This window comes from Bubalus bubalis, chromosome 3 (assembly GCF_019923935.1).
Source record: "Bubalus bubalis isolate 160015118507 breed Murrah chromosome 3, NDDB_SH_1, whole genome shotgun sequence".
Taxonomy (NCBI): Eukaryota; Metazoa; Chordata; class Mammalia; order Artiodactyla; family Bovidae; genus Bubalus; species Bubalus bubalis.
This window is the reverse complement of record NC_059159.1, coordinates 43,949,964-43,969,105: the sequence shown is the minus strand read 5'-3', so window position 1 is coordinate 43,969,105 and position 19,142 is coordinate 43,949,964. Positions and strand designations below refer to the sequence as shown.

The following is a 19,142-nucleotide window of genomic DNA, read 5'->3' as shown; positions in this document are numbered from 1 at the left end:
ATTCCTGTTATGGGTGAGAGAAGATGGGGTGAATGCGGGCTCCCCACTTCTAGGGCACTTCTAGCACCTTACACGCTCCCAGCCCTGGCCCTGGCCCCAGTGGCCCTCACGGTTGTGACATATGTCAACTTTTAAGAAGCTGGCAGAAAAGAGTTGGCTCGTGAGAAGTTTGAAGGAAACTGCTTTGTGAGATGGAGGGACCTTTGGTGTATTATTAACAGTCACATGCACGCATGCACATAATATGTATGTTGTTAGTCACTCAGTCATGTCTGACTCTTTGTGACCCCTTGGACTGTAGCCAACCAGGCTCCTCCGTCCACAGAATTCTCCAGGCAAGAATACTGGAGTGAGTAGCCTTTCCCTTCCCCAAGGATCTTCCTGACCCAGTTATTGAACCCGGGTCTCCTGCACTGCAGGCGGATTCGTTACCGTCTGAGCCACCAGGGTACCACCAGCTGCTTAGTCGCTCAGTGTGTCCGACTCTTTGTGACCCCATGGACTCATGTGACCCCATGGACTCTTTGTGACCCCATGGACTCATGGCCCACCAGACTCATGTCTGTAGCCTACCTGGAAGGTGCTGGGGCCCCACGTGGGCAGTGACTTGCCCAGCATCGCATCAGCGTCATCCCTACTTGATGATGAGGACCACCGGGTTCAGAGTGGCCGAGTTACTCTATGAAGGTCCCCGAGCTGGTAACAGGGGCAGACTTGAGGGTCAAACCCGGGGCTGCTGGACTCCAGACTGTGCCTTCTAACTTCCTTTCTTGGGCTTAAGACATCTTTGGCAGATGGCTTTGCTCCTTGAGGGATTTCCCTCAGATCTGCAGAGATGTGAAATATGTTGGAGACCCAGCCTCACCCATGTCCGTCTTTGAGAGAGGAGCCAGCCGTGCCCAGGGCAGAAGCTAGGACCCTGGAGGCACGCTGCAGGAGATTTTTGGCCTCTGGGGAGCCCTCTGGTGGCAGCCGGGACAGGGGTCTCCCAGCCGGGCCCAGAGGTGTCGTGGATCCTGAGTTAAGTGTTGTCTGAATCACAGTCATGCGTGAGGACTTGCCTAGTGGTCCAGTGGCTAAGACTCCATGCTCCCAATGCAGGGGACCCGGGGTTTGATCCCTGGTTGGGGAACTAGATCCCACATGCTGCAACCAAAGAAGACCCCATGTGCTGCAACTTAGGCGTGGTACAGCCAAATGAATAAATATTTTTAAAATAAAAAAACAAAGTCATCTGTGGTAGTCAGAGCTGGGTATAAATGAGGGGAGAGCTCATTTGTGCGCAGGTTCAGGCAGGCTGGAGAGCCCACGAGCCAGGTGTGTTTGGGATCCAGGATGCTCCCTGGCGGAGGGCACTGGGGCAGAGTCTGAGTAGAAAGCAGCTGTGTGTGGGTGCTGGGATCGGGGTGAGATGGCAGGAGTGTCTCCAGTTGCTCCGTGTTTTACTTCAAGGTATAGTGGAGACGTGTGCCCCTCCCTCTGTGTCCCCTCCGTCTTCCACCTCCCCGCCTGCACCATGGTCCAGGCCCCCATCCTCTCGCCTGAGCTCCTGCAGCAGCCCCAGAACTGTCTCCCTACTTTATCATTGACCTGCTTCACTCCATTTTCCACACAGCATGAAGAAATGTAAATTGGACCACGTCATTTTCCAGGGCTTCCCATTTCTTTCCGGATAAACACCAGATGCCTCACACACTTTGACCTCTGCCTGTCTCTGACCTCATTTCACTAACCCTCCCCTTCACTCCCTCTGGTCTGACTTTTGCACCCACTCCCTTGCTGCCTGGAGCGCTCTTTGCTAGGCTTACCCCATGGACATCATTCTAGTGTCAGAGCCATTGTCACCTCCTCCACGCAGTCTTCCCTGATGAGCAAAAGGCCACTCTTACATTTCTTTTTCTTGAATTTTTTATTTTGTACTGGAGTATAGCCAACTGTCAGTGTTGTGATAGTTTGAGGTGAAAAGCGAAGGGATTCAGCCAAACATATACATGTATCCATTCTTCCTCCAAACCGCCCTCCCACCCAGGCTATACAGTAGGTCCTTATTGGTTATCCAGTTTAAATATAGCGGTGTGTACGTGGCCATCCCAAACTCCCTGACTATCCCCTCTCCCCAGCAACCATAAGTTTGTTTTCTAAGTCTATGAGTCTCTTTCTGTTTTGTAAGTTCATTTGTGTCATTTCATTTTAGATTTCACATGCAAGGGATGTCATACATTATTTCTGATATTTCTCCTTGTCTGTCTGACTTACCTCACCCAGTATGACACTCTCTAGGTCCATCTGTGTTGCTGCAAATGGCATTGTTTCATTCTTTTTAATGGCTGTCACTCCATGTTTCTTAACCCCACCAATTGTGTGGACCCTGACCAGCTCCCACTCCACTCTGCTAGGCCCTGATGCATCCTATGTGCTTCCAGCCAGAACTGGTTCTAGAATAGGTTGTTGTTCACTCAGTCATGTCTGACTTTTTGCAACCCCATGGACTACAGCATGCCAGGCCTTCCTGCCCTTCACCATCTCCCGCAGCTTGCTCAAACTCGCCCATTGAGTCGATGATGCCATCAGACCATCTCATCCTCTGTCACCCCCTTATCCTCCTGCCTTCAATCTTTCCCAGCATCAGGGTCTTTTCAAATGAATCAGTTCTTCGCACCAGATGGCCAAAGTATTGTAGCTTCAGCATCAGTCCTTCCAATGAATATTCAGGGTTGATTTCCTTAGGGATTGACTTGTTTGATCTCCTTGCTGTCTCACTTAAGAGTCTTCTCCAACGCCACAGTTTGAAAGCATCAGTTCTTTGATGCTCAGCCTTCTTTATGGTCCATCTCTCACATCCATACATGACTACTGGAAAAACCATAGCTTTGACTCTTCAGACCTTTGCCGACAAAGTGATGTGCCACCTAGATAGGCAGGTGCACATTTCAGAAACCAAAGTTCCAAATGGCATGAAAGCCACACCCCTTTCCACAGCTGAACTCAGAGACAGAATCCTTTGACTTCTGAATGTCAGCGAAACCACTGTTTATTTTCCTAAATGAATGTTTTATTTTGGAATAGTTTTAGATTTACAGGAAAGTTGCAGAGTCCATGCAGAGTTCCCGTCTGCACCCCTCACCCAGCGTCCCCTGTCATTAACATCATATATTACCAGGGTACATTTGTGAAAACTCAGAACATGGCATTGGTTTATGACTACTAATTACACTCCAGATTCCATTTGGATTTCACCAGTTTTTCCATTGTTGTCCTCTTCCTGGTCTAGGTTCCAATCCAGGGCACCATGTTGTTCTCTTTAAACATGTATTCATTTAGTTGTGGCACGCGGGATCTAGATTGAACCTGGACCCCTTGCTTCAGAAGAGCTGAGTCTTAGCCACTGGACCACCAGGGAAGTCTCACCACATTGTTTTTATTCACATACAAATTTGTTTCCCTTTTTTTTTTTTTAATATATATAAGATGCTAAAATGGGATCATAGAATAGTATCATCCGGAGGTGTTTAGTTTGAATTTCATCTGTGTTGGTCCATGCAAGCCCACCTCATTCTTCTTTCTTTTAAAGTTATTTATCTACTTGTTTGGCTGTGCTGGGTCTTGCAGGCTTTCTCAGTGCTTCTCACTTAGGCAGCTTCACTTGTAGAACATGGGCTGTAGGGTGCACGGGCTTCAGTAGTTGCGGCATGTGGGCTCAGGAGTTGCGACTCCTGGGCTCTCTAGCACAGGCTCAGTAGTTGTGGTCTGTGGGCTGAGTTGCTCCAGGGCATGTGGGGTCTTCCCAGACCCAGCCCTGTCTCCTGCATTTGCAGGCGGATTCTTTGCCACTGAGCCGCCAGGGACGCCCACTTCATTCTTCTTTAGCAATAGAATAGGAAGAAGTTGGGTTTCTCCTCAGTATTTCAGGAATGGCTGTGTTGGAGCCCTCCAGAAGGTATCAGCTTGTGCCCAGCAGAAGCTGTGTGCCAGGCAGCGTGGTGCCTGGCATGCGGGAAGCCCTGGCATGTATTTGCTGGTGAAAAGTGACTGAGGAATGAGCAAGAGTCACAGTGGGATGCAGGCTGGGGGTGCCAGACTTGAAAACGGGGTCTCTGTCTTTTTTCTGTTCAGTTTTTTGGAGAAAGGATCCAAATCCATGAAGCCTGGCATTTCCTTATGCTGAGCTGTGGGGGTGCAGTGGAGCAGTGAACACCCTCAAGGCGGTTTTGCCAGGACTGCTCCCTGAGGCCTCTGGGAATGCTTTTTGTGTGATGGGACTTGTCTCTTCAGTCTCTTGGGGTTTTCTGCTGCTCCTGACCCTTCATGGCTTCCTGACTAGGGCTCTGATTTTTCTCTCAGAAAAATACCTGCATTGTATGTGAGTGTAGCCCTGTGTCCATGCGTAACGCCCTCCTTCCTTTTCAAAATCTCCTTCCCGGGCTCCGTCCCTCTCCACGCATGTGTGCTAAGTCACTTCAGTCACGTCCAACTCTTTGTCTATGGACCATAGCCCGCCAGGCTCCTCTGTCCATGGGATTCTCCAGGCAAGGATACTGGAGTGGGTTGCTCTGCCCTCTTCCAGGGGAATCCTCCTTATTCAGGGATTGAACCCACATCTCTTGGGTCTCCAGCATTGGCAGACATGTTCTTTAACATTACTGCCACCTGGGAAGCTGTTTGTCCTTCTAGAGTTATCTAAACATTTTTTCAGCTTTGTCTTTAAGATTGCAGTCACCAGTTTGTGGTCATACAGTCTCCATACGCCTTTCTGCTGTATGAAGAGAGCGGCTGGACATGGAAGTGGCTGCAGGGCAGTGTGGCTCCCCTGGGGTCCTGGTGTGGATGAAGGGACTCTTCACTCTCCCTTCTTTTCCCACCAGGGACACACCCCAGCCCTCTCCAGCTCCAGAGCCTGCTGCAGGCCCTTCTGACCTGTGTGACCCCTGACCCCTTCTCCTCGGATGCTAGAGACAGGCAGCTCTAGTGATGCCTTTATCTATTCACCCAACCATCACACCTTTGTCTAGAGTGACGCCATCCAACAGAACTTTCTGTGATGCTAGAAGCATTCCATTCTGCCCTATGCACCATGGTAACCGCCAGCCACATGTGGCCAGGGAGCACTTGAAATATGTATAGTGCAGTTGAGAAACCGAAATTTAAATTTTATTCTGTCATGTCGGTATGTATGTAAGTTGCTCAGTCATGTCTGACTCTTGCAACCCCATGGACTGTAGCCCGCCAGCTCCTCTGTCCATGGAATTCTCCGGGCAAGAATACTGGACTGGGTTGCCATTCCCTTCTCCAAGGAATCTTCCTGAACCGGGGATCAAACCTGAATTTCCCGCATTGTAGGCAGACTCTTTACCGTCTGAGCCACCAGGGAAGCCCCTGTCATGTTGGATTTTCATATAAATAGCTACTTGGCTGTTGCTGTGATGGAGCAGTGCAGGTCTGGGTCCTGTGCTGGGAGCCAGAACTCTAATCGCTCTCTCCCCAGGGCCAGGAGCTCCCAGGCTGGGGAGAGGCACAGTCAACAGCCGGTGCTGAGTGCCCGGATGGAAGCCAGCCTGGGGTCCGTGGGAGCTGGTGGGCAAACTCACCGTGGGTGCTAGCGGGCAGCTAAATGGGCAGGAAGGGGACAGAAACTGCAAAGACCTTGGGGTTGACAGAGCTGTGCGGTCCTTGCCAGGAAGAATTTGCAAAGATCTGGAAGGAATCGGTGAGGAAACAGGGTTGGTTCATGGGAACCTCCATGAGTGGAGTGTAAGGGTTGGGGTTTTTACCTGGGAGATCATGGAAGGGTGTATATGTGAGAGAGGAAGAGAGAGAACTTTAGGGTTGTTTGAAGACAAGTAGATCTCCTCCTGGACTTCCTTGGTAGTTGGGCTTCCCTGGTGGCTCAGACGGTAAAAAATCTGCCCACAATGTGGGAGACGTGGATTCGATACCTGGGTCGGGAAGATCCCCTGGAGGAGGGCATGGCCACCCATTCCAGTATTCTTGCCTGAAGAATCCCATGGACAGAGGAGCCTGGTGGGCTGCAGTCCATGGGGTTGCAAAGAGTTGGACACGACTGAGCAACTGATACACACACACACAGAACTCCTCCTACTGAGGAGGCTGGGTTCATCGGGGGGGATGGGTGGAAGGTGTGATGGTGCCCCTGACTGGTGAGGAGTAGGAGCACCCTCCCTGAGCAGATCTGGATGGTTGGGGGTCGTTAAGATGAGGGAGTGGGCAGGCGGCGAGTGAGTGTAGAGGCAGGGCCCCTGGGCATCTAGAGTCACATACTGTGATTATTTCCACCCTCCTCCCACCCTCTTCCTCATCTACAGGTTAAAAACTAAAAATCACAGCTTCATGTCCTGGCTGCAGCTGGGGAAATGATTTCACAGCCTGCTGGCATGAAGCCATTTTTTTTTTTTTCTTTCGGCAATTTCCCTGTTGGAAGTTGTTAAAGGAAGTGGCAAGCGCTGGCTGGGACCATTGCTAGCAGGGAGCGTGGGGGATGCAGAGGCTGGATTCCAGGGCTGCAGCCACGGTCCACAGGCTCCTTGAATAAGCTCTTGCTGGTGGCGTGTTCAGAACTGAAGATGCAGGCGGGTCCGGTAAGGGGTTTATATGGTGGCCCCCGCTGGGCAGGTTTCTCTTTCCTCTTTCAGTGTATCCCTGTGTCTAAAGTCAGGTCTTCTCTTGGGGATGGAGAAGAAAGCTGCCTGACCTCTGCTACCATCTTGGCTTCCCACTGGCTGGGAGTGGCTGCAGCTCCGTGGGCCCCAGGAGGTAGGCCGTGTGGAGCGGGAGGCTGTAGAAGATTAGACCAGAAGAAGGAGTGGGTATTTGGCTCCTGGGTTCAGCTTTAATAGACATGAATCCTGCCATCCTGGCTCCTAGCCTCTCCTCCTGCCCTCTTCCCGTCCCTACCCTCTCCCTCTGGAAGCCCGAGGCCCCGCCATCCTGACTGCCTTGCTCGTTGGCAGCTGGGAGCATCCTTGGAATGCGGCCCACACCCTCACCCTGCTGCCTGCAGGGATCTGGGCCGGCTGTCAGTCCTACGGGCCCAGGGCTGCCTCCATACAGAGGGGTTGAGATCTCTGGCACTGATCTCAGTACCAGCTCAGTGTGTCTGGCAAGTGGAGCCCTGGCCAGTGGACTGGCCTGTGGGCATCACCCAACCAGTCAGGAGAAGACCTAAAACCAGATATAGAAGGAAGAGGGAAAACTATAAGGGAGCATTTTATAGCTACCATCCTCTTTAATCCCTGGGATGGGGGTTGGGGGAAACACTAGGATCCCTACTTTATAGCTGAGCAAACAGGCTCAGAGACGCTGAGTGACATGTTAGCGTCACACAGCAGGCGGATAACCAATTCAGGATTCAAACTCACATTCTTGTGACTCCAAAGCCAGGCTTCCTTGCCCTGTCAGATTTTGTCCTCTGACCTCTGACCCAGAATAGCCTGGCCTGGGGTGGGGCTGCTGTATGTAGTTGCCTGGTTGAATTGATCTTTATTTCTTCCAGTCTTCCTCCCTCTCCACTCCCCTTCCTGCTCCCCCTGCCCTCTTCCTCTCTCTCAGTCTCTTTTCTCTTTGTTTCCAGCCTTCCTTTCTCCCCTTCCCCACTCTTCCTTTCTCTTCTTTCGTGCCTCCATCCTTCTTCCTTTCCTCAATCTCCTTCTTCTTTCTCTCCTTTCCAACCACCTGTTTGACATCCGATGATCACGTACCTTGTGCCAGGTACCCAGATTCATTACTGCAGGGGATTCCTTGATGAACAAAGTGCAGTCTGCCCTGAGGGGCTTACAGGGTGGTGGGATGTACTCATCTCCAAATAACCATGGTGATGGGTCCCCAGGGAGGAAAGGATGAAACACGGCAGGATGCGGAGCAGAGGATGCCTGCTCACGTTTTGCCTGTTCGTCCACGCATGCGCTTGCCCAGTGCACACGCACTTACCTCCTGTTATGAGTCAGGTCCTGATCTAGGCACTGCCCATGAGTTCCTGTCCTTACAAGACTTGCAGACATCACCCTCTTCCATGGATGAAGTGATTTATTTTTCTGATCATGAGCCAGAGTGCCCTCTTTTAAGCTTTGTGTGAAGAGGTACTCCTGGTTCCTAGATATCTGAAAAATCACGAGATGACTGCTCTGCTCAGCCTGTACTGGTTGAGCACTTTTTACAGTGAGCCCATTTCCTCAATCTTTTAGATTTCTGGGCTACCAAGTCCAGCAAAACCCAACGAGACTGGAAGTGCCACGTGGGCCGGGACCTGGGTGTCTTGCTCATTGCTCTGTCTCCAGTTCCTGGCATGTAGGAAGTGTTCTTGATGAATGACTGCAGCTAAGTGAGATTATCCAAGAGTTTTGGTCTCTTTGGTCTCAGGAACTCTCTGATCTGAGCTAGTGAAAGTTGAATTGCAGGGGTCTCTGGGGAGGTCTTTGGGGGCTGCTGAGGCCTGGGGTTCCTGAACTGCCTTTGGTTTCCATTGGCAACAGGCAGACTTGAGCAAGACTGTGTGCCTGTCGCTTCCTCCGGGGCCACTGGCTCCTGAGGCCTGCCTTCTGTGGGGACTGCCTCAAAGGCAAGATTGCTCTAGAACAGATCTGCCCAGCTAGATATTGGGAAATTCTTGTGTCAACACTACACTGTTTTAATTATCTTAAAGAAAAAGTCTCTTCTCTCATTGTTCTTCCTTTTAAAAAAAAATCAGCATATAAGTTTCAGTGGCTCCTGCTTCCAGCTCTGTGCCTTTGAGCAGGCAACAAAATTAGAAAGCAAGATTGCTTAAGGGCATGACCCCTGGAATTAGACAGCCTAGCCCCTGGTGCTGGGAGGCAGATATAAGCTTCACTTTGCCCCTTGCCAATGGTGTGATCTTGGATAAGTCCCTTACCTTTCTGAGCCTGTTACTAGTCTGTCGGTTGCTCTAACTAGAAACTGAGGAGTCATTTCTGATTCCTTCTGCTTCCTCCACCTTGACATTCAGTTGACTAGCAAATCTCGCTAGCTCTGTTTTCAAATATATATCCCCAATCCATGTATGTCTCTTTTTCACCACCGCCACCTCCCTAGTCCTTGCTACTTCATGGACTTGTGCATTAGTACCTACATTGCTCTTTGTATCAGTCTTGCCCTTCCCTCCGTTTCATTGTTCATGAGTCAAGAGTGATTTTTATTCTTCGTCGTCTTTTTTTTATTGTTGTTCATTCACTAAGTCATGTCTGATTCTTTGTGACCCTCTGGACTGCAGCATGCCAGGCCTCCCTGTCCTTCACTGTCTCCCGGAGTTTGCTCAAATTCATGTCCATTGAGTCGGTGATGCTATTTAACCATCTCATCCCCTTCTACTTTTGCCTTCAATCTTTCCCAGCATCAAGGTCTTTTTTCAGTGAGTCGACTCTTTGCATCAGGTGGCCAAAGTATTAGAGCTTCAGCTTTAGCATCAGTCCTTCCCATAAATATTCAGGGTTGATTTCCTTTAGGATTGACTGGTTTGATCTCTTTGCTGTCCAAGGGACTCTCAAGAGTCTTCTCCAGGACCACAAATTTGAAAGCATCACTTCTTTGATGCTCAGCCTTCTTTATGATCCAACTCTCATATCCATACATGACTACTGGAAAAACCATAGCTTTGACTATATGGACCTTTGTCTTCTTTTTAAAATATTTATTTATTTATTGTTTGGCTGTGTTGGCTCTGCAACATGCAGGCTCTTCACTGCGGTGCTCAGGCTTCTCTCTAGTTGGGGTGCACGGGCTCACCACCTCGAGTTGTGTTACAACTTGAGGGCTTAGTTCCCCTGTGGCCTATGGGATCTTAGTTCCCCAACCAGGGATCAAACCTGTGTCCTCTGCATTGAAAGGCAGATTCTTAACCACTGGACCACCAGGGAATTGCCACGTGATTCTTCTTAAAGCCCCAGTCCGACCCCCTCACTTTTCTGAGTAGGGTGCTTCACTGGTATCTTGTTGCACTCAGCATCCAATCCAGAGCCCTCACCATGGCCTTCAAGGCTCTGGAGTATTCGCATCTGCCTCCTTCTGTGTCTCCTGCTGCCCCTTCTCACTCGTCCCCTCATGTTAGGACAGGTCAGGTTGTTTCCTGTCATAGCCCGGGGCCTCTGTGTATTCTGTTTCCTCTGTCTGGAAATTTCTATACTGTCATGGCTAGCACCTTCTCATCCTCTGATGGGAGCTTAGATAGAAGTCAGCTCTTCAGAGAAGCTATCCTGTCTAAAATTAGGTGCACACCCCGCCCCCCGCCCCCATAGCCACCACTTTGTCTCAGTATGCTATTTCCTTTTAGCACTTATTCACAAATCTCGATTACGTATTTTAGTTATTTTTGAATTTGTTTTTTTATTGTTTCTTGATAGAATGTAAGCTCCCTAAGGAAAGAGACTATATATTTTGTTCGCTGCTGTATCCTCTGTGCTGAGTAAGGTGCCTGGCCCACCCTGGCTGTTCAGTAGCTGTCTATTGATTATGGGTGGATGGATGGATGGATAAATAGGTGGAGAATGACATGGTACCAGGGCACATAGTAAGCCCTTACTAAGTAAAAGCTATTATGTTCTCCTACAACTAGTTAAAACTTTTCTGTAGCAAGTTCCAATACAAGCTGGCTTGAAGAAAATAGTCTTTTATCAGCCTAGGTAATAAAAGTCCAGGGAAGTCTGGATGCGGAAGCCCAGATGATGCCTTTAGAGCACACTTCTCAGATAGGCCCACTCCACGTGGCAGGCTTGAAGGGCACCAGGAGCTAAGCCTCACTTTTTTTCAGTAGAGTAGCAGTATTGCCTATTGAGAGCTTCTTACCCTAGAACTGTGGGTGAAAAATCCCAGGGAAGGCTCTGATTGGCTTGGCTTTAGTCGTGTGCTCACATCAGAACCAATCACAGAGCTAATAAGACAGAGACCTCCCATTGGCCAAAATTAGGTCATAGGTTCAGCCCTTTGGCAGAAAGATGGTGAGCCTGAAGGATCAATGCCACCTGCACTTGGGAAATGTGTCTTGGAGGAAAGACCACCCTGCTGACAGAAGAAGCACGCACAAGCACACACTCACTCCCAACTGTTGCTACTGCAGCTCCCCACCCTCACCCTCGCCAGGGGCTCTCCATGGGGCTGGCTCACCTGGCTTTCCCCTGGGGGGATCTCTGGGTGCCACTGTGCCTGCTTTTCCCAACAGTGAGTAGAACTCCTTTGTTGGTATAGGAGGTGAAGGGCCTCAGGCCCAGAGATGGGTCAACAAAGGCCTAGACTCTGGCAGGGGGTAATATTTATTTTTGGCTGCGCTGGTCTTCATCCCTTTGTTGGGCTTCCTCTGGTTGCGGTGTGTGGGGCCGCTCCTCACTGGGCTGTGAGGGCTTCTCATTGCAGAGGCCTCTCTTGTGGAGCACAGGCTCCAGCACGCGGGCTTCAGTAGTTGGGGCACGCATGCTCAGTTGCTCCGTCAACAGGGAAGTCCCAGGTTTTGTTTTTAATAACACCTCATGTTCTTTACTGTGAAAATAAAAAATATTTATTTTAGAAAGTATACAAAAGCAAAGAAAATAGGTCCTCTGGAACCCTACACAGAGGTAATGATTGCTTCTTGGCTTTTCAGGGTGTTTTTTGTTTTTTCTTAATAGCCAATAATTTACACAAATATCCCTTTTCAAAGTATGAAAAGTGTAGAAATTAAAGAAAACAATACTACTGTTTATTGATGGTTTACATCATAATCTTACAACCAAGAGGAAATTCTGGAAACATTTTGGTACCTTTCCTTCAGCTGGCCTTCTTTGTTGGTTGATCTTTCTTTTCTTTTTCTTCTTATTAAATGTCATCTATTGGAGAATTTATACTATGATTGTTTAGCAAGTGTTGCCAATGTGCCTGGCACTGAGCTGTGAGCTTTACGTGGAGAATCTCTTTCAGTCCTCCCAGTAACCTTCTGGGGAGATGTCTTATATTCCATTCCAGCTGCTGTAGCAAAAATAACATAGAGTGGGCTGGGCAGCTTATAAACAACAGAAATTTATTTCTCACCGTTCTGGTGACCAGGAAGTCTAAGATCAAGGTGCCAGTAGATACTGTGTCTGGTGAGGATCCACTTCCTGGTTCATAGATGACCATTTTCTGCTGTGTCTTCACATGATGGGAGGGACCAGGCAGCTCTCTAGAGTTTTTTATAAGGGCACTAATTCAAAACTGAGGGCTCCACACTCAGGACGTCCCAAAGACCCTACTAATACCGTCACATTGGGATTAAGTTTGCACATATGAATTTTGGGGAGAACACATGTTTAATCTGTAGTAAGAGGCAATGCTTGTATCCCCAAAATAGGATAGAGATAGGCTTCCCTGGTGGCTCAGGTGGTAAAGAATCTACCTGCAGTGCAGAAGATCCAGGTTCGATCTCCTGGAGAAGGGAATGGCAACCCATTCCAGTATTTGTGGCTGGGAAATCCCATGGACAGAGGAGCCTGGTGGGCTACAGCGCATAGGGTCACAAAGAGTTGGACAGAACTGAGTGACTGACACTTCCATAGGCTAGAGATAGAGAAACTGGCAGCGTCACTTATCCCAGGTCATTTAGATGGTAAGTGGAGGAGCCAGGATTCATATCCGGGAAGTCTGGCTCCAAAGCCAAGGTCACAACACACACACACACACACACACACACACACACACAAAACACACACTTTATATGCTCATGGATGGGCCCATGTTGTATATTCCCTCTGTGATCCTGAACATTATTTCTTTTTAAAAATTTCATTTTAAAAGTAACATTTTCTAAATCTAATGACCCATGTTTATTGTAAGAAAATTTGAAGATATAGAGAAGCCCAAAAAAAGAAAAAAAAAAAGTCCCCCCACAACCCCACCAGCCACTGTTAGCCAGCCATATAACTTTAGATCTTTCTGCCCCCCCCCCCCCCCCCATCTACGCATAGTCAAGTGCATCCTTTTTGGCATACGGTTCTGAGTTTTGATAGCTGGTAGCTCTTCCCACGGGTGTCTAAACCACCCAGCCCCAGATCTGTGAGAACCGCAGAGGCAGTGGGAGCAGTTGGAGTTCACGCAGGGGTGGGGGTTCCCCAGATGCTTCACTGGAAGAGGGGGGATGATCATGCCCCTTGTTGACTCAAGTTGGAATCTTTGGAGGAGGGCCGGGAGGCAGGGAGCACCTCTCTGTCTGCCGCTGTATCCTAGGTACCCTGGGTGCCTGGCTCCCTGCCCGACACCCGGCCCCCTGCAGCGAGGCCGGCTGGAACCTGCGTGTCTTACACCCAGCACCTGCTCCGGGAGCTATGTGCTGACTCTCCAGCGCCCGGGCACAGACTATTTTTGGCTGCAGTGACTGTTCACTACAGTCATGAAAACAGAAACTCTTCTCCCTACCTTGTCCTTCCCTGGGACACCACACCAGGGGCCGGGGCTGCCGGGGACCCTGGGCTCAGGCCCCTCGTCATGCATTGCCTGTGGAGCTGGGTGCCGGCCAAGGCTACGCGGGGCTCAGGGACCCCACCTCCCGTGGTGCTGCGTGAGGCACGGAGCCTGGACCAGCCCCGGCCGAAGGGTTGCGAGGTAGGCACTGGGGTCTGGGATCAAGTGGCCTTTCCATGAGAGCCTGGAAGGGGGTGTGTTTGGCTGGGCTCCGGGTCCTCAGTTTGCCGTCTTATAGAACACATCAGGAAGAATGAGCATATCGGGGTAGAATGTGCGTTCCATTTCATGGGATTTCATTTGCTTTCTTTTTTGCCCTGAAGTGGCTGGTGGGGACCCATCGGGCACTTACTGAAATAGATTTTTCCCCATTCTCCTGGTGAATGGTTTGGGGCCCATTTGTGCTTTTGGTTTGAACAGGGCACACGCTTGTTTTGAGCCAGCTTCTTCCTCTGGGAGCTTAGGAAACTGGAGTTGTATGGGCAGGCCCAGCCCTGCCTCAGCGCTTCTGGTCAACCTGATAAGAGGAGGCCAAGCTGTGTAGAGACTGTGTGTGCTAGATTTGGAGGTACACGGACCAGGGTCCAACCCAGGCTCCATTGCTCACTTGCTGTGTCCTAGGTGAGTAACCTAATCTCTCTGAACTCCACTTTCCTTCACAACGAAGCAATCGTGCCCAGGCCACCTCACGAGTGGCTGTAGTACAAGGAGTTGTTATTTGATGATTGGATTGGTTGTGAAAAGAGGCAGGTCAAGAAGCTGGGTGAGAATCAACGTGCCACAGCCCTGGGTGGGTCTTAGAGCTCAGCTCAGAACCTGGGTGTTTGGCTGTAGCTGGTGATGTGGGGTTTGCTTCTTCTTTACAAAAAGAAGAAAAATGTGTGTCACTAAAGTGGGCATGGGTCGGGATGGGCAAGAGCAGGGATTTCTGCCCACCCACCATCTTCTCAGCCACCAAGACTTTAGGGACTTGCCAGGGTGAGGCCATTAGCCAAGAACCCCTCTGCTTCCGATTCCATGGGGCTTTGGACACATGAGGTGAGCACATAGCATGATGTGCCTTAGGTCAGCACCTTTGGAAAAGATTCTCAGGGCAGATCTCGGGGAAGTCTTCCTCTTGGCTCACCTTCTTAGAGCAGCTCAGAAAAGTTGGCAGGAATGAAAGCTTTATATCTGGGTAAGGAATGCCCACCAGGGGTTGGTAAATCCTGGTGTTAGTCACTGGCAACGCCTTGATCCTATTGTTCTGGGTGACCCAGATAGGTCCCCTCCCGTCTCTGGGCCTCTATTTCCTCCTCTGTAAAATGAGTATTGGACTAGAATGTCTCTAAGGGTCCTTTGAGGGGTTCCTGGGTGGCACTAGTGGTAAAGAACCCACCTGCCGATGCAGAAGACAAAAGGGACGCGAGTTTGATCCCTGGGTCCGGAAGATTCCCCTGGAGGAGGGCAGTGGCAACTCACACCAGTATTCTTGCCTGGTGAATCCCATGGACAGAGGAGCCCCGCGGGCTACACATCGCGTAGCGCCGCAAAGAGTCAGACACTGAACAGTCAGACTGAAGCGACTTAGCACACCCCCAAGTGTCCTCTGCCTTTGAACTTGGCAGAGGAAGACTTTCTCTCCTGTCTTCCCAGCCTCATGAATACGCATTGGCCCCTTCTTGCCCTCAGCCCCTGATGGCTCTGGCGATGGTCTCCTTGGCTTGAGTCCTCTGTGACTGCCATGGGCCAGGAGCTGTTTACAGAGTTTCTGGAAAACTACAGAAAGGGGGCTGCCTCCTTCCAGGGTCTCCCAAGAGATCTCAGTCTCCTGCTTGGACCTCGTGGGGCAGCTCAGAAACAATGGGCCTCTGTCGTGAGTGGAGCAGCCTGCCTCTCAGGTCTCCAGCTCTGTGCTCACTTCCTGCAGTGCGGCTTATCCCCGATCCCTCCCACCACCCCACCCCAGCCCTTGACCCATGGCCCCAAAGGACAGACTTTGCGCTCAACACTGGGATGTGCCCCTCTGGTGGAGGGAGGGATCTGAGATTTGTCTCCTGGCCTCACAGGAGGGTCAGACTCCACGGCTGGGGCCAGGCATGTGCCAGGGCCCTGAGTGAAATCACTGGGCCCTGAGTTTGCCGGCTAGCCAGTCTGGCATGGGGCTGGGTAAGGGGCTCACTGGCTGCACTCAGAGTTCTCACACTGCGGGTGTGGAGGAGAGGGAGTAGACTTGTCTGGGAACCCTGTCTTGACTGGTATGTTTGCACAGGGGAGAACTGGAAGGGGAGATGTTGGGGACCAGCCGGCTACAGACAATGGCCATGCCTGACCCCTCTGTGTTTCTGTCGGTGCCTTTACGCCCTGGAGAGCTGGGGCTCCGCACGGGGAGGTGCATTTCTAAGCAGACCCTGCTCCCTGTACTCTCTACTGAGGATCGCTGTGCATCCCGCTTTGCCAGAGTTGTCATCCTGGGCAGCCCCTCACATCTGCCCCTTCCCATCTCAGAAGTGTCCCTGTTGAGATGGTCCGTCCCATGCTCACCCTCTCCCTGGAAGCCCTCTTCTTCACCCCGCTGCTGGCTTGGCCAGTGTCTACACTGCCACCCTGCTCGTCCATCTGCTGTGTCAACAAGGGATGCCATGAGGGCCTACAGGCTTGGGGAAGCTGCTGCCCTGGAGTGGTGCTCATGGCGACAGACCACTGACCCCCAGCTGCCCCAGCTGTGGCCCCTCCACACTGCCCTGCTTGTGCCAGAAGGGACCTCCTCCCACCCCCATCTGCCAGTTCCCTAAACATCACCCAAGAGTTAAGGAAGTGTTAGTCACTCGGGTGTCTGACACTTTTCGACCCCATGGACTGTAGCCCTCCAGGCTCCTCTGTCCATGGGATTTTCCAGGCAAGAATCCTGCAGTGGGTTGCCATGCCCTTGCACCTCTCCAGGGGATCTTCCTGACCCAGGGATTGAACCTGCATCTCCCTGCAGCTCCAGCATTGCAGGCAGATTCTTTCCCACTGAGCCACTGGGGAAGCCCTACCCAAGGGGGCTCGTGTATTCTTTTGACTGGTGTTACACCCACCCCCTGTCCTACCCTGAGCCCAGTCTTACTTTGGAATGTTCTTTTTCTTGTAGCCAGTAAGCCCCTTTTAGAGTATTCCATTTTTGACTTGCGTTTTACTGTGGAGTCTAGTGGACAATATTGTGTTCTTTCCGACAGTCAGCGAGCATCCTGGGGGAAGAGAACCCCCTGCTATAGAAGCCCACCCATCTCTCTCCATCTTCGGAGTAGTATGTATGGGTGGAAGCACACAGCCCCAGACCTATGGGGTGTGTGTGTGTGTTTCTCTAATGCTGGAAGTATCCGGCGGTTTTCAAACAGCATGCAGGAGAATTGGTTTTGGAAACGTGTGTTGAAGATACAGAGAAAGGTGACAAAAATGTGGGCCTGCCTTGCCTGTCCTCTGGGCCCAGCATAGCTGGTGTGTGTTTGTTGAGTGGCTGAATGACCCACTTCAGCCTGTGGACCCAGTCCAGCCCGCTACTGGTTTCTCTACAGCCTTTGGAGCTATGAATGGTTTTCATGTTTGTAACTGGTAGGAAAAGCAAAACAAAAAAAATTTTGTGACGTGTGAAAATTAAATGAAATTCATGTTTCTGTGTGCATAGGTAAGGTTTTACTGGCACCAGCCACACCCATGTGTTTCCATATTGTCTGCGGCTGCTTGGGAGCTCTGATAGCAGAGTTGAATAGTTGTGACAGAGGTCATATGGCTTGTAAAGATGAAGATACTCTATGGCCTGTTCAGAAAAAGTGTACCAATTCCTGCAAGATGCCTAGGGTTTATGGGAGGAAGAATGGGACCTGGGAGGCAGCCCCAAGACAGGCCTACCAGGAGGGTGAGGCCAGCCCCCGGGGTGATGGTGGTGGCCGTGGTGAGAGCAGATGCCGTCGGAAGCTTGAGATTTGGTCTCAGGCAGACTCGGAGAGCACCCGCCTCCTCCAGAGGGCAGGAGGGGGACTGAGGGGGCCTGGCAGGACTGCTAAGGGGGTTCAAAAGTCCTGTAGAGAGAAGAACCGCACCCCCCCCACCCCTGGAGGCCTCCTGCAGCTGCTTTTAACCCCACAGCCGGAGTGCACCCCAGCTGGCATGGAAGGAGGGCACAGTGTGGAGCCTAGAAACCAGATGGGACCTGTGATGCCAAGAAGACCTTACCCTGGGAAAAGGATCCCACATTATAGAGCAGAGAAGTGGGCACCAGTGCAGGCAGAGCCAACTGACTGTGAAGAGGTAGTTGCCCATGCCTCAGCCTCACCAAACAGGCTGTGTGACCTTGAGCCAGCTGCCTAGCCTCTCTGAGCCTTGTCACCCATCTCAGGCTTTTATGAGGATCACCTGTCCTGGCCTCTATAGTTGATCTAACAGAGTTCCTGGCACCCAAGAGCTGAGTAGTAACTGCTTGTTGCTCACCCTGTTTTGACCCCCTTCTCACCTCCTCTGCTTTGACCTGCACCCCTCCACCTCCACACCCTATCCCACTACTGCGCCCTCTTTCAATCCCAGATGTTCTGATGTGTAGGCCAGACTCCCTGAAGAGTCCACCAGGTTCCCTGCTCTGCAAACGTCCACCCCACCTTGTGGGAGGGAGGGAGGCACCAGGGTACAGGAGAGTGCATCTCCTGGGATGTTTGTGAGCTTGGGTTGGGCTGTGGTTGAGTTGAAGGATCAGAGGCCTTGTGAAGGGACAGGTGGGAGGTCAAGCCCCCAGGGTGCTGCCCTGCCCCAGCCAGCCCCACTTTCTTAAACCTTTCTGCCTTGGACTACTTTGGCCAGACTTAAGGCCCCACAGCTTGTCTGCCCTCATGGTTCTCACCCCCTAGAAGTTCCGATTCAATTGATGTAAGGTGGGGCCCGGTTATCAGGATCCTTTTTTTTTTTTTTTTTTGCCTTGCTGCTTGGCATGTGGGATCTTAGTTCCCTAACCAGCAACTGAACTCATGCCCAGCCCCCACCCCGACTCCCCCATAGTGGAAATGAGGTGTTTTAACCACTGTACTGCCAAGGAAGTCCCAGGATCCTTTTTTAAAGCTTCCCAGGTGATTCCAGGTTGCTGACAGGGTTGAGAGACACTGACCTGATCTAGCCAAACCTACTCACTTTATAAATGATGAAACCGAAGCCCAGAGAGGGGCAGGGACTGGCCCAAGGTTGGTAGAGTTCCGACCAAATCTGACCCTTCTTTCACTGGGAAGTGATAGAGAGAAGCCCTCTCTATCAGGGTGACTTTTCCCAGGAGGGGCTTTTTCTCATTTCCCAGAACTGGGATAGTGACTAGGTCCAGACATGGCCCAGAGACAAAGCCAGTATCCCTAAGCTATTTGCTGATCTCCATGGAAACCCCAGGAGGCTGCCTGACCCAAGCCCCTCACTGCCTCAGCCCCTCCTGTGCTTCCTAGAATATCCAGCTATTATTATCCAAGTCTCACCCCTTCTTCTCCCTCGGCACCAGTGGTGGTGAGAAGGCAGGAAGGAACATCTGTCAGGTGCCCCCTTGCCAACTGGAGCGATGTGGGCTCCCCGCCTGGGCTGCCAGAGAACCCCCTGCTCCTCTGTCTCTGCTGCGCTGGCCACAGAGGGGTGTACAGGGCTCTGGGAGTCCACCTCTGGCCTCTCTGCTGTGACCAGCTCCTTGGAAAGCATCTGAGGTGAAGGATCCCGGCTCTTGAATTAAGCCCCAG

General features: G+C 51.2%; 1 protein-coding gene across 9 annotated transcripts in view; it reads left to right on the top strand.

Moving 5' to 3' along the window:
* The window catches only part of KSR1 (kinase suppressor of ras 1), a 160,985-nt gene that overhangs the window by 91,119 nt on the left and 50,724 nt on the right, over positions 1 to 19,142 (top strand). Inside the window, exon 1 of one of the 9 annotated variants that reach the window (XM_025281024.3) lies at positions 6,484 to 6,593. The exons of 6 other annotated variants lie outside the window; for them this stretch is intronic. In XM_025281024.3, the coding sequence (XP_025136809.1) occupies positions 6,579 to 6,593 (15 nt within the window). In that variant the 5' untranslated portion in view covers positions 6,484 to 6,578. Of the gene's footprint in view, positions 1 to 6,483; positions 6,594 to 13,318; positions 13,567 to 13,667; positions 14,047 to 19,142 lie in introns of those variants that run through there. 2 more of the 9 variants (XM_025281023.3, XM_044939521.2) reach the window with 2 other exon arrangements.